At 41.7% G+C, this 14,810-nt stretch overlaps 1 protein-coding gene across 1 annotated transcript in view; it reads left to right on the top strand.

Moving 5' to 3' along the window:
- The window catches only part of NELFA (negative elongation factor complex member A), a 36,711-nt gene that overhangs the window by 15,589 nt on the left and 6,312 nt on the right, over nucleotides 1-14,810 (top strand). Inside the window, exons 4-8 of the mRNA XM_075930889.1 lie at nucleotides 88-177; nucleotides 3,322-3,452; nucleotides 4,648-4,717; nucleotides 9,475-9,563; nucleotides 11,500-11,611. Coding sequence (XP_075787004.1) covers nucleotides 88-177; nucleotides 3,322-3,452; nucleotides 4,648-4,717; nucleotides 9,475-9,563; nucleotides 11,500-11,611 — 492 coding nt within the window. The remainder of the gene's footprint in view (nucleotides 1-87; nucleotides 178-3,321; nucleotides 3,453-4,647; nucleotides 4,718-9,474; nucleotides 9,564-11,499; nucleotides 11,612-14,810) is intronic.

Below are 14,810 nucleotides of genomic sequence, written 5' to 3' on the forward strand. Positions count from 1 at the left end.
TAGGCCCTAAAAGGATTTATTATAGGATGTGCAGTAGTTTTCGTTTCAAATTCAGATTTTGAAATAACTAAAGCTTGTTCTTTTTAGCAACAGAAACTGCACAGCAGCTCAAGAAGACTGCAGGAGTGCCTTTCCATGCCAAAGGGAGGGGGCTGGTCAAAAAAATAGATACAACAAGTATGACTCATTTTATATTTATTATTCAATAGAGAATAATGTATTTGTCTATATCTCATAGGTAGGTCAAATAGGGTTTGTGACAAAATTGCAAGGTTTATTTTTTTTAAACTGGATTTCTGAGAGAAGGGCAATGAAGCGCAATGGAAATATAACATAAAAAGTAAAAACAAACTACAAATAGTCTAGCAGTACCTTAAAGACTAACAAAACATGTAGATGGTATTATGAGCTTAGGTGGGCACAACCCTAAAGTGTTTTGTTAGTCTTTAAGGTGCTACTAGACTATTTGTAGTTTAAGTTTTTCCAGTTGCAGGCTAACTCGCTTCCCCCTCTGAAAATTATAAAAAGTGTTGCACTTTAATTGAAGTAAACTTAAACATAATATGGGATATGACCTATGTCCCTCCCCTGTTCCAGGTGAAACAGTTTGACATTCCTGCCTAAGATTATTTTTCTTGCATTTATAGATGAGATTATATATAAAATAGTATATTCTCTCTCTCTCTCTCATTTAGATATAAAGAAAGTTTTTCTTGATGGGTGACAGAATGATGTCATCAAACTCTGGCCGTGAGGGCAAAAACAGCCAGACAGAGGGGGGTTTGTGAGTGTAGTGAGCATGGGTTCTTAAAAAACAGTGCAAAACTGTCAAACATAATGACTAAGAACATAAACAGTTCTGCACAAGATAGGGGAAAATACAGATAAAGCCTATCAAACACTGACTTAGACTCACAAGAGCGAGGAATTATTTACATCTGGCCGGCTGGCCATGAGTTCAAGAGCTTTTCCTAAACGCTAGGAGGTAGGAACAGCAAATTTGGTATGAAGCTTTCTCTTATAACTTAAAGAAAGGTTAGGGTTTGTCGTGGCACGTAAGTGGACAGCTATACTCCAGTGACCACGGGGGACAGCAAGCATGCCCTTGCCACCCCAACAGCTATAGATCTGTAGAGTACCTGCCAGCTGGTCAGTACAGCCCCTCTCCCCCGCCCCCTGCTCCAGGGAAGATGTTCCCATCACGCCAGTGGACCCAGGTAGAGGTTCCCAGCAGCCCTGGAGAGCTGTGGAGCAGCTAGCTGCCAGCTGAGCTGCATGGCCCAGGCCTGGCACAAAGCCTCTTCCTCCTCTGCCCCTCAGCATACAGAGCCACATAGAACAGCAGCTGGGAAGAGAAGGGAAGGGAAGCCTGCTTGAGAGTGCTACTGGCCAAGAGCTGCTTAGATAGGCTCTAGCCAGGAGGTGCTTGTCTCTGATACTCCGCCATGTCACACACCCAACTCCTTCCCAGACCCTGTACCCCTCCTATGTCCCTCCCCCTAGGCCAGAATCCTCTCCTTCACCCTAGGGATGTAATAGTGTAGTCGATTAACCAATAAGCAAAAGCTCATAGACTATGCTATAGACTACATGCATTTCCCCCCCTCTCCCTCTTTGCCAGGCTGGCCAGCAGCCCAACTCAGTCCTGGCTTGCAACAGGGCTGGGACCTACCCCTGCTACGTCTCTGCATTTAAACTGTATTAGGAGCTGGGTGCACAAGCAGCCCAGCTCAATTCCAACTCACACCGGGTCGCATGAAGGGAGCTGTTTTTGAAACTGGCTCCCCACATGGACCAGCTCCCTCCTGGCACCCCACACTGCTGCCTCTGTATCAGAGGCAGCAGCACAGATGGCAGGGGACTCCTCCAGAATGGGGCTGGAGCGCAGTCGCTGCTGGCCCCTCCTCCAGGGACTATAGAATAATTGACTAACCAATAAGAATTCGTGAGGTTACTCAACCATTAAATTGTCCTATATTTAGCATCTCTACTTCACCCATACTCCCTTCTGGACCCTGAATCTCAATCCCTGCCCTAGATCATAGCCCCTTCCTTCACCCAAACTTCCTGTCAGACCCCACGCCCTCTTCTGAACCCCAGTCTCCTAGCCTAAACTCCCTTCTGCACCTAACCTCTGTCCCAGATCCCCCACACCTTCCATAGAAAAGTGTGGCCCTTGTCCACTTACCAAAGTGCCCCCCCCCCATCAAAAATTGTGCATCTCTGCTTTAATTCCATGATTACTTACTATTTTCCAAAGGGCCTGCCTCATTCAAGGAATGGATATTTATTCTTATCCTTCACATTCAGTGTGTGCCCTTTATACTTCTTATGCAGTCCCACCAGCACCCTCTGCTGCTATCCACCCTCATTACCAGCTGCTGCACCCCTTGGACTCACCCCATCCTATGGCTCCTTCAATCCCCAGTGTATTTCAGCCAGAGATTTTTGCAGGGTAAAGTAAGCCTCCTGAAGTGCTTCTGATGTGTATCTATAGTCAATTCCATCCAAGAAGCTTTTAAAGCTACAGTACAAGAAATGAGAAATCTCTAGGGTAGGGCTACTCAACACGCAGTCCACGGTGTGGTTTGGTTTATGCGCTGCTCAGCATGTGGCCCATGGGTGGGATCCTTTGAACATGGTCTCCACTGGGAACACGCTCCACAATGGCAAGGTGTCTCCCAGGTTGGGTGAGCATTGAAAGACGCAAGTGGACTGGCTGGTTGGAACAGATGGGTACAGGGAGGAGGTGGCAGGGCATTGTGGGAAATGCTTTGTATTCATGCCAGTCAGTGTAAAAGAAGCTTTTTGCATATATTAGCATACATATTTGCATGTATATGCCACTACACTTAAGTTGTGGCCCTCAGCATGTGCTGAGTATCATTGTGGCCCCCAGGGCTTCCAAAGTTAAGTAGCCCTGCTCCAGGGGTATGTCTACACAGCAGTGTTATTTCGGAATAACTGACGTTATTTCAAAATAATATAGTGCACATCTACACAGCAAGCTGTTATTTTGAAATCATGTCGAGATGAAGGACTTGTTACTCCAACTCCTGTAACCCTCATTTCACGAGGAGGAAGGGAAGTGAAAAGAAGAGTGTTCTTCCTTTAACTTGCTGCTCTGTAGATAGTGCCAAAAGCCGAGTTAAGCTGCTTTGATTTCAGCTACACAATTGACGTACCTAAACTTGCATATCTTAATTTGACTTTTGCCCTACAGTGTAGATATGCCCTATAAGTCCAGATCTCTTCATTCTTTTCAATTAATTGAGCGTTCATTACAACTTATGTTGCTGATTTTTTTCCTCCCCTCCAAAGCCCCGCTCAAAGGAATACCAAAACAAGCTCCATTCAGGAGTCCCACAACACCTAGTGTATTTAGCCCTGCTGGAAACAGAACCCCTATTCCTCCTTCAAGAACACCTCTACGCAAAGAAAGAGGAGTGAAAGTAAGTGATAGCCTTTTTAAGTACTCTTACGTTTTCCCATCAGTCTCAACCTTTAATCAAAAGAGAACTATACTTCGCTGATAGTGGCTATATAGTAGTTAATATTTTTTATTAGTTTTCAAAATATGTAATCAAATACTACAAATAAGGTATTACTCTTAAAAATGAAAAATTAAATGCACAACTATGAAATGTGGAATAACTGGTGAGGTTTTAGTACTGCTGAAAAGGACCTGATGGTTGTAGAGTAGTGTTTCTCAACCAGTGGTACGAGTACCCTTAGGGGTACTGGAGAGAAGTCTGGGGAGTAAGTCAACACAACAGAAATTTGGAAAAAACTGAATTTTTGTTTTAAGTTTTACAGAGTTTTATTTTTGTATTTTTTTACACCCAAACATTTCATTGCCCAATTAAGTTGTTTAAACAAATGTATTGCAATGATAGAAAAAAATTGTGTGTGTTTGAAAACTGTAGGTACTAGGGTGCTTATTTTTTTTAAAGGGTGCTTTATAAAAAAAAGGTTGAAAAACACTGTTGTAGAGAATCACAAATGGAATATAAGCTGATAAACTGATACAGTTGCAAAAAAGGTTAGTATTATAGAGTATTTATTAGGTTGTAAATAAGACAAAGGAGGTAATTATCTTGCTGTATTCAACATTAGTGAGGTCTCAGCTGCAGTATTGTGTCCACTTCTGGGTGTCACACGTCAGGGAAGATGTGGCTAAACTGGAGAGAGTACAGAGAAGAACAACAAAAACAATAAAAAGGTTTAAAAATCCTGATTGATGAGGAAAGGTTAAAAACTAGTTAGGTTTAATCGAGAAAAGAAGACTGAGGGGAGGAATATGATAACTTTCAAATGTGTTAATAGTTAATGGCTGCTTTAAAGATGACAGTGATTAATTGTTCTCCATGTCTGCTGAAGGAAGGACAAGAAGTAATAGCAAGGGAGATATATATTAGATATTGGGAAGAAGTTTGCTTGTGGGAATACTCTTCCAAGGAGGGCTGTGGAATTGAAGGTTTTTAAGAAGAGATTGGACAAACACCCTTCTGAAGTGGTTTAGGTATACTTGATCTTGCCTTGGCAAAGGGGACTAGACTTAATAACCTCTCAAGCTTCATTTCAGCCCTGCATTTCTGTGATATACTTTGGTATGCATTTACATGCAATAATTTTTATTTTTGGTAGCTACTAGATATCTCAGAGTTGGATATGGTTGGCGCTGGTCGTGAAGCAAAGAGAAGAAGAAAGACTCTAGGTTGGTACAGCATGATGTCAGTAAGGTGTATAAATGTTACCAACTGGGCTTCCTTGAAAACAGGATCCAGATATTTCCTAACAATTTCATTTTTGTAAATCCCACTCTTCATTAAACTTAATATAAATTCAGATGGGTGTAAACTTGAGGGGAGATTCCTCCCTTTGAAAAAAATGGTTACTAATGTTACATAACTGTTGGTCTTTGAGATGTTTTGCTCATGTCCATTCCAGAGTAGGTGTTCGCTTGCCCTGAGGTCCACCATTGGAAAGTTTTTCCCTCAGTGGTATCAGTCAGTGTCTCCAGTTATAACACTGGTATAAAGGACCCACCAACTCTTTTATATCTAACACTCAACAGAGGAGCAGATAGGGGGTTGGAATGTACATAAGCAACAAATCTTGAAGAGCCACAGCTATGGAAGGCTAGCAACCATTTTTTCTTCAAGTGCTTGCTCATGTCCATTCCAAAGGTGACTCCCAAGCCACCATGTAGGTGGAAGGTTTGAAGTTTATTGGCATGCTGATCATTAATAATGCTTGGACAAAGCCTGCACCATCTCTAGCCTGCTGGGTGATGGTGTAATGGGATGCAAAATAGTGGATTAATGACCACATTGCTACTCTACAGATGTCCTGGATAGGAACTTGAGTTAAAAATACCGCCAAAGAGTCTTTGTAGAATGGACCATCCTTGTGGAATGGACCATCAGGGCAGGAGAAGCAGAGAACTTTGCTAGGTCATAGCATGTGTGGCTACCGGATGATAAAATTCTCTGGGCTGGACTGGAAGGCCTTTCGTTCTGTCTGCCATAGCTATAAAAGGATGAATAGATTTTCAAAATGATTTAGTCTTTTCTATGTAGAAGGCTAGTGCATACCGGATATCCAAGTGCATGGAGTCTCAGTTCATCCTTGCTGTCATGTGGTTTCAGATAATCTTCCTACTGGTCTTCTATCCTGATTACTACGGAATTATGAGACCACCTTTGAAAGGCAGGCTGGACGTGGCTGCAATTGAGCCATGTCCTTGAAGACCTTATAAGGTGGTTCTGAAGTAAGGGCTCAGATCTTTCAAGATTCTTCTGGCAGAAATAAAGGCCACCTGAAAGGCCACCTTTCAGAATCGGTAGAGCAGAGATCACAATGCCATTGGTTCAGATGGAGGTTCTGTTAGCCTTGCCAACACCAAGTTGAGGTACCAGCTGGAGTGTGGATTCTGTATCTGGGTTTATAACCTCTCCAGACCCTTAGGAAAATGATTACAAATGGTTTGAAAAAACAAAGGCCATTCACTGATGGGTGAAAAGCCAAGATTGTAGCTAGATGGACTCTAATAGATGATACAGGTAGGCCGTATGGTTGTAGAGTTATTAATCTAAAATGAAAGGTGATGTTGATTGTGTAAGTAAGGGAATGTGTAAAAGTGACGGTCTGTCCAAGAAAGGAGAAAAGTGTTTGTGTGACCCAGGAATGAGCAAATTGAAGACATTTCTTGTTATGCTTCATTGCAAGCAGATCTGTCTGGGGAAACCCTCACTTCTGAAAAATGCCTTTGATGGCATCTGGACAGATGGACAACTTGTGGTGGTTGCTAAGGACCTGCTAAGATGATTCACTGGCTTGTTCTGTGCCCTGGAAGAAAGCAGGCTTTGAGTGGGCTATGCTGAATTTCCACAAGCTAAGAACTTCCTGGGAGAGATGGGAGGAGCATACACCACCCTGCTTATTTATATAAAACATTGCTGTTGTGTTGACTGTAAGAACCAATATGCACATGTGCTTCAAATGGGATTGGAAAGTCTCACAGGCAAGGCGAACCATCCTGAGCTCCTGACATTGAAGTGTAGCAAGAGCTCTTTCAGAGACCAGAGGCCCTGAGTCTTGAGGATCCCTAAATGAGCACGACCAGCCCATTGCGGATGCATCTGTGATGAGAGACTTGATCGTTGATGGTGAGGGTCTTGAGCCTCTTCCCATAACTACTGACAAAACAATTGGGCTGCAAAGTCCACTGCATCCAAGGCTTCCGATAGGAAAACTCTGGCCACCGATTTTTTTCATCCTCAACTAGGGCTGTGAATTCACTTTTGGACTCCTGGGGTAGCAATTCCTTGAATTTTGCCATCAAGTTCCAAGAATTAAAATCAGCAGCTCAGGAGTACTTGCTGATTTGCAATCCTGAGCTGGAGGCTGCCAGTTGAATAGGATCTTTTTGGAGAAAAATCTAACTTTCTGACATCTCTGGCCTTGGGGTTGGATTAGCTGACCATGATGCTCCTGTTCTTTGGCCACTCTTACCACCAATGAGCCCCATGGTAGATGGGTATAAAGGAATTCAACCCCGTTGGCTGGAACAAAAAAACGTTTTCCCCTATCCTTTTCTCCGTTGGTTGTAAAGAAACTGGGGTCTGGCATAAGGCCTTGATGGGGTTCATAATGGCCTTGTTTAAGAGCAAAACCACTAGTGAGGGCCTGATGTAACAAAAAAGTACACCAAGTCATGGGAGGACTCGGTAATCTCCTCTACCGGACTCCCAGATTTTTAGCTACTCTTTCAAGGACCTCCTGGTGTGCCCTATAATCATCATACAAGAAGGTGCTATGCTTGTTCCCATCACAGCCTCATCAGGAGAGAAGGAAGAAGAGGCCTGTACATCCAAGGGGCACCATTCCTTGCTCTCAGCAGCAGCTGAGTCTTGTGGTGCTGGGTCTTAAAATTTGACACCAAGCTCAGTACCAGAACATGGATCCTGATCCGAGGAAGGTGCTGGTGGAGTTCTGGACTCTGAAACAACAGAGAAGAATCTCCTAGATATAGGGTACGTCTAGACTACATGCCTCTGTCGCCAGAGGCATGTAGATTAGGCTACCAGACATAGTAAAATGAAGCAGCGATTTAAATAATCGCCGCTTCATTTAAATTTACATGGCTGCCGCGCTGAGCCGACAAACAGCTGATCAGTCTGTGCGCGATAGTCTGGACGCGTGGGTGGCGACATCAAAGGTATTTGTCGACCACCCAGGTATACCTCATCCTAGGAGGCATACCTGGGTGGTCGACAAATACCTTTGATGTCGACACCCGCGCGTCCAGACTATCGCGCTGAGCCGACAAACAGCTGATCAGCAGTTTGTCGGCTCAGCGCGGCAGCCATGTAAATTTAAATGAAGCGGCGATTATTTAAATCGCTGCTTCATTTTACTATGTCTGGTAGCCTAATCTACATGCCTCTGGCGACAGAGGCATGTAGTCTAGACGTACCCTTAGACTACCCAGTAAGCCTAGGCTTATCGGGTGGTCGACTAATTGACTAGTCGCCTACATCCCTAATAGAGTGGACAACTGGCAGGACCCTTTATGGGGTGCTATGAGCATGCAACTGCAGGGGACACTGGAATGGGCCTGACCAATGCCACTGAGGGAAAAACTTGCCAACATTCGTGCTCAGGGTGAGCAAACATCTACTTTGGAATGTACATGAGGATGCATTCAATTAAAGGTAGCCTTGTTTGTTGCTGAATTCTGCTAATTAAATTAGTGTGCCCTAGAAATGCATTGAAAGGATTGAACTAACCATCTATGTCTTCTTGAATACACAAACATCCTGACAAAAATGAATGTCACATTAGCTTCTCCTTTTGTGTTAAGGTTAGAAAAAGTTCTGAAATGTTTTTGTGTAGTCTATACTTTTACCTGTTGCATAACTAAGTGAATTTTTAAAGGATCAATTTTGAATATATATATATATATATATATATATATATATATATATGGATGGTATATGAGGGTCTTCAAGATTTACGTTGAATGATCTTAAAAGAACAAAGAAATATGTTCAGCATTATTTTAATAATAATCCTGAATGAGAAGACTGGGCTATTTAAACACATGTAGAACACAATTTAGATAGCATGTTTTTCTTGGAACACTCTTCATTTTGCAATTTACTAAATGAAAACAAATCAATTCATTTTTGGATAATGCAAAACAAGTTAAACATATTTTTATGAATGAAATCACAATTGTAATGAGTTGTGATGAATAGCTGTGCTCTGTTTTTCTGAGGCTGGTCTGTTGTCTGCTCAAATTCAATATATTGGTGAAATGTAAATTTTGTGGTTAATTTAAGCTTCAGCTTGATTATGAAACTACTTGGGTGTTTTGTACGAGAAACATTGATTTTTTTTTTTTAACTGGCATTTTAGCACGTTATCTAAGAATGACTGATGTGGAAAAAGTGAATAAGGAAAAATTATTTACTTATTCTCATAATATAAGGATTATAGGTCACCAAATGAAATTAATGGGTAGAGGCTTAAAACAAACAAAAGGAAGTTTTCCTTCATTCAGTGCACAGTCAACCTGTGGTACTTCTTGCCAAATGATGTTGTGAAGACCAGGACCTTACCAGCATTTTAAAAAAAATCCTACATAAATTCATGGAGGATAGGTCCAGCAATGGCTATTAGCCAGGATGGGTAGGAATGTTGTCCCTAGCCTCTGTTTGTCAGAGGCTGGATATAGATGACAGGAGAGGGATCACTTGATGATTACCTGTTCTGTTTTTTCCCTCTGGGGCATCTGGCATTGGCCACTGTTGGAAGACAGAATACTGAACTAGATGGACCTTTGCTGTGACCCAGTATGGCTGTTCTTATGTTCTCTTAATCTTTTACATGGATCACTCTAAAAATCTAATTCAGGAATTATATCAGGAAGATAACTTTCCTAACACCTTCTTTTCTATCCAATAGATACAGAAGTGGTGGAAAAACAAGCCAAAGAGGAAACAGTAGTAGAAAACGCAACCCCAGATTATGCTGCTGGCCTTGTATCTACCCAGGTAGGACTTTAAGTTGCAGTGAAATACAGAATTGTGCTGCATATTTTATTCTAAAGATTTGTTCTGTATCCTGTTTCAAGTTTAGCTCTAAGTGAATAATTATTTGTAATTTCACAAAATATTGTTTGTATTTCGCTAACAATTAACAATGCAGAATGAACTCTTAAACGTATTCTAGGAGAATGAGTGAGAGCTTCTTTGATAAATGTAACTTAAGGGGACGTGAAGAGTTTGTGGATCTAGAAATATGGATTATCATTACAAAATGCTAATTCTATAGAAACTTTGAATGATTGACAACTTTTCAGGAAGTTTCTGGAGTTCTATAACTTACATGCATAGAGAAGTTATGCCAGGAAAAGTAGATTCTGAATTCAGTCTGCACTAGGTACAGCATTATAACTCAGGTCTTACTGTAGATGAGGCCACAGTAAGACCGTAGTCCTAAATTAGCCCTCCAATGTCAATTTTGTAAGTGATACATCCACACTACAAAGCCCATTATTCTGGAATAAGGGGCCTGGAATTTGAACTCTGTAGTCCTGATTTTCATGAGGAATAACGCTATTCCCGTACTTGTAAGTCCAAAATAATGTTAGTGTGGATGCTCTGGGCCGCTAATTCAAACTAACTGGCCTCCTGCAGCTCACCAGAGGCAGCACATCCACATTAAAAGAGCCTGCTTTGGACTACATTCAATTCTTCCCTATAGTGAGGACACAGAACTTCGCATTTGTAAAATCAGGTGCCCAGAAGTCGAACTTGGTAAATTCAAAATAATGTTCTATTGTAGACATGGCCTGCGTGAACACTTTTTTTTTTTATTCTAGAAGAAGAGTATCTTCTTCCAGTTTAGTTTATACAGTAGACTTCCGATAATCCGGCACCTTTGGGACCTAGGTGGTGCCGGATTATTGGATATGCCGGAGTATCAGGAGGTATTTCCGGCGGGGGGCTGTGACGGGTCTGCCAGGACCCGCACTGCGTCTGGGGGGCGGTCGGGGAACAGAGCGGCAAGGGGCGAACCCTCCGCCATTTTGCAGGAAAGCGGGGGAAGCCCCACACTGCCACTGCAAGTTTCCGGGAGGGGAGCAGGCTCCCCACCCCCCAGACTGCAGTAGTTATCGCTGAGCAGGGGGGTGAGGGGCGGCACTGCGGGCCCAACCTGGCAGCACCCCACACCCCTCTGCTTTGCGCCGCTTCCCCAAGTCCGCCGCTGCTGAAACTGATGAGCAGCGGACTTGGGGAAGCTGCAGAGCAGAGCAGCTGGGGTGCTGCCAGGCTGATCCCACAGCACTGCCCCTCGCCCCCCTGCTCAGCGATAACTACTGCAGTCTGGGGGGTGGGGAGCCTGCTCCCCGCCCGGAAACTCTCAGCAGCGGCGTGGGGCTTCCCCCGCCTTCCTGCAAAACGGCGGAGGGTTGCCTCTCGCTCTGCCGTTGCCCCCACCTCCCAGCCGGTCGCAGTGCAGGTTCTGACAGACCTGTGACAGGGATATAATCCCCTTCCCCTCTTCTCCCCTTCTCTTTCCCAGCTGCGAGCACCCATGGGGCTCGCTGCAGCTCCAGTTGTCCAGCTGGCCAGAGCACTTCCGGGTTCCAGTTGGTGCCGGACTATTGGGAGTGCTGGATGCCGGACAATTGGAGTTGTATTATATAGTGTTGGAAGCCATTTACAATAAGACACTCCTTAAGATAAGGAATAGGAGTTTCCATGTGTGGAGATAATGATATAATAGCAGTTAACTATATTCGTATAACTGGAAAAATCACCCATTTAAATAAATTCTTATACAAATGCCAAAAAGAAAGAGCTAATGGAGAAATAAAGAAATGACAAAGTTAACATTGTATGTAAAGTGTCAGAATTTTCATGCAGTCACGTAATATATGGCTGCAAAACTCTAAAACCATTTACAACACTTGTTGTTTTACAGAAACTTGGCCCTCTGAACAATGAGTCTGCACTACCTTCTACAAGCTATTTGCCTGCAACCCCTAGCGTGGTTCCATCTTCCTCTTATATCCCAAGCTCTGAAGTGCAGCCAGGTAAAGTAGAAATGCCAGTAGCAGAAATGATTGTTAATACATTGGTTTTCATATATGTTTTTGCTGCCCTTCATTTGTAATTACAAATGCAGGACACAATCCATCAACCCTCTCTGTTGTAAGTAATCCCATTAACTTCAACAACAGGATTATTTGTGAAAGATTTGCAAAAGATCTGTAGTTTTTAGTAACAAAAGACACATCATTTACAGTATTTTTAAAAGGAAAATTCTTACTTTAAATAACTATGTAATAATTTTTAATTATAGAGCTGACAAAGGCTAAGATGCTCTTTATCTCCTTCAATGGTTCACTTGTTTGGCTTTTTCATAGGCAATCTGATAAGCCAATAAACAGGGTTTGACAAATAATACAATCTACTCGCCCATGGTGAGTAGATTGTAACCCGGAAGAGTTGGGTTTGGGCGATCTGCGCTTGCCGGACAGTACAGCTGGCGAGCGGGGCTCGCTGTGCTTTGGCGAGCCCAGCCAATAAGAATACACTGTGGTCCAAAAATTGCCTCATGGCTCTGGGTTTATGAAAGCAAGGGTGATATTTTCTCAATTGTTAAATAATAATTGTGTAATTTAAAAAGCTTACTGCTTTTAACACATGGTGTTCAACAGCAACCTATCTTTCTATCCACCTTCTTATCTTTTTCCTTTCTGTTTCTATGAAGATCAATTGGGTACAGCTGAATGCTTAAATATTAAAAAAAAATCAGACTAAATTTAACAATACAAAATAGGGAAGGAGTACAATAAGTGTTGAATGAATTGTGGAATCAAAGGGTTTAAACATCCCCCCACTTCATGTGCATACACAGCTTTTTCCTCCTCTGTCCCCCTTGTCTGTGTATTCTTAATTAAAGAGTCTTTGGAGCAGGGACTTGTCATCATACATGTCTATATTATAACTAGGGCAGTCATGCAATTAAAAAATTAATCATGATTAATTATGTGATTTAAAAAATGAACCGTGATTAATCGTGCTGTTAAACAAGAAGAGTCCAGTTGACCCCTGGCTCCCAAAGTACTGCCCCTTTGATATGCGCAGCGGCGTTTCAAAGGGGCAGTCCGAGCAGAGCCCAGGATCAGTTGTGCGGTGCTGCCCCTTTAAAATGCAACCACAGCAGAAATGCCTGCGATTAACTCGCGTTAAAAAAAATTAATTAGTTAATTCTGCCCTGCGTTAATCACAGGCGATAATGCATGTTAGTTGACAGTCCTAATTATAACTAATACACCTAAATAATAACAGTTCTCTAATAAAGCACTAGGGGATAAATTCAAAGTCAACAGAGAACTGACATTTCAATTACATGTAACATTCTTTAACCTTATGCTTGTACAGATTTCTACCATAGCAATGTTTATTTCTCACTAAAGGAAATTTGGTACAGTGGTCACTGCAGATGGTTAAATATAAAATGTACATAAGCTTGGCTCAGAAACAGAGCTCCAAGTCTCTCAGAAATCCTGCATAAATCTCTTTCTGGCTGCATCTTGGCAGCTCTAGAAAGTACATAGCCTGAAGCGCCAGCAGTGTCAGCAGCTAGTTTTATTTTCTAGTGTATAAAGCATTGCATCTAACTGCAGAAAAAGCATCGTGAATTTCTGAGCCTTGCCAGTTGCACATTTATTTTTTCTTTCCAGCTGTTTCTTCTGGAGTACGTGTGATATCTGTATGTTGTAGCCAGAGAGTGTAGCATTATCTTGTTTAATTAAAGTACATATAATGAAGACCGAATGTTTTGATTTACTATAATTTGAGCTTTTATAGATCTTTCTTCCAAAAATCTTTTAAGAGTCTAAGACTGTCAACATCCTTGTCCACTAGGTATTTTCTGTTGTACAGATGGGAAAAATGAGATGCAGAGATTAAATGATTTGCCTGGAATCACATAAATTAATGCTAGAACCAGAGATTGAATGAAGAGATCCTAATTCCCAGTACTGTGCTTTCATTGGCTTTCGTGTGCTGTAGTTAATACAAACCTCCCTCCTACTCTTATAGAGTAAACATCAAAGCCTGCCAGAGGTTGTTTTTTCAGGGCCCATGTCCATGAGCTTCAATGAGTTAAATGTTCCTGCAGTTCATAGTTAATCCTGTAATTCATTGTGGGTGGAAAAATTGGCTCCTAAAACTAGATGCACAATTTGAAAATTGAGCCACAGTAATCAATGTAAAAAACACAAGTTATACCAGATTAAATATCTTAAAGTGAAAACTAGAGAACCACATGAACATTGAATTTGGGGGCTTTATTCAAGCATACAGTCTGGATTATGCATACATTTTCTGTTCATCCCAACTGGCATGATATAAATAGGCAAATCTATTTTTAAAGTGGCCCTCAAGTTTACAAGGGGTTCACCATTTGATTAACCCCTTACCATGTTTACCTATGCTTCAGTTGATCTAAAAGTTCTTGAAAACCTTAGATTTATAATATTGTCTCTTTCTTTTTGTCCTTTTCCCTCTTACTTTGTGGTGACCATATCTCTATTTCCATATACTCCTTGTGGCTTTGAATGCCCTACCTGGTTTTCATGGTCAAGGTTAAGACCCTCTTTCTTTAAATCTTTTGTTTCATTGTTGTGGCAGGGAATATTTTAAATTAGTTAGTGCCATACTTCACATATTCAGGATCTAACTGCTTTATAGTTTGACTCTGCATAAAACATAATACAGGAAACTGCATTGTGAAACACTTTAGATATTAACAACCTCAAGAGTAAAGCTGTTGGTGTGGTGTTTTGCTGCACCTTTTTTCTCCCAATTTTTTCTTGTTCTTTTGCTGTCTGTGTTCTCCCAGTCTAGTTTCAATTGACTATGAATTCAAAGACTGCCCTAAGGCCTTTTTGTCCTAAATGGTTTATAATGGTGCTAACCATTGTCAAATAGTAGTAGCATTTTCAATATCCCTTATATAACTTAGGAATCAGTGGGACATGAGGCTTTTGATATTTTTACCCAGCTTCTTTAAGCCAAGTGTGATCTGCATGTGGTAAAGTAAGCTAAGTTATTCATAGATAGATACAATTTGTAAGGCCTTGTGGAAGTCTTCAAATGACAAGATAATAGCTTAATACATTGTAGAATCTTTGATTGGCTATGGCTGATATCACTGTCTGGGATTTTCCTCTAAAATGTTTGAGGTCATAGTGGATTTCAACTAGTTAGTCTGTGGGATGT

The sequence above is a fragment of the Pelodiscus sinensis genome, chromosome 5 (genome assembly GCF_049634645.1).
Source record: "Pelodiscus sinensis isolate JC-2024 chromosome 5, ASM4963464v1, whole genome shotgun sequence".
NCBI lineage: Eukaryota > Metazoa > Chordata > Testudines > Trionychidae > Pelodiscus > Pelodiscus sinensis.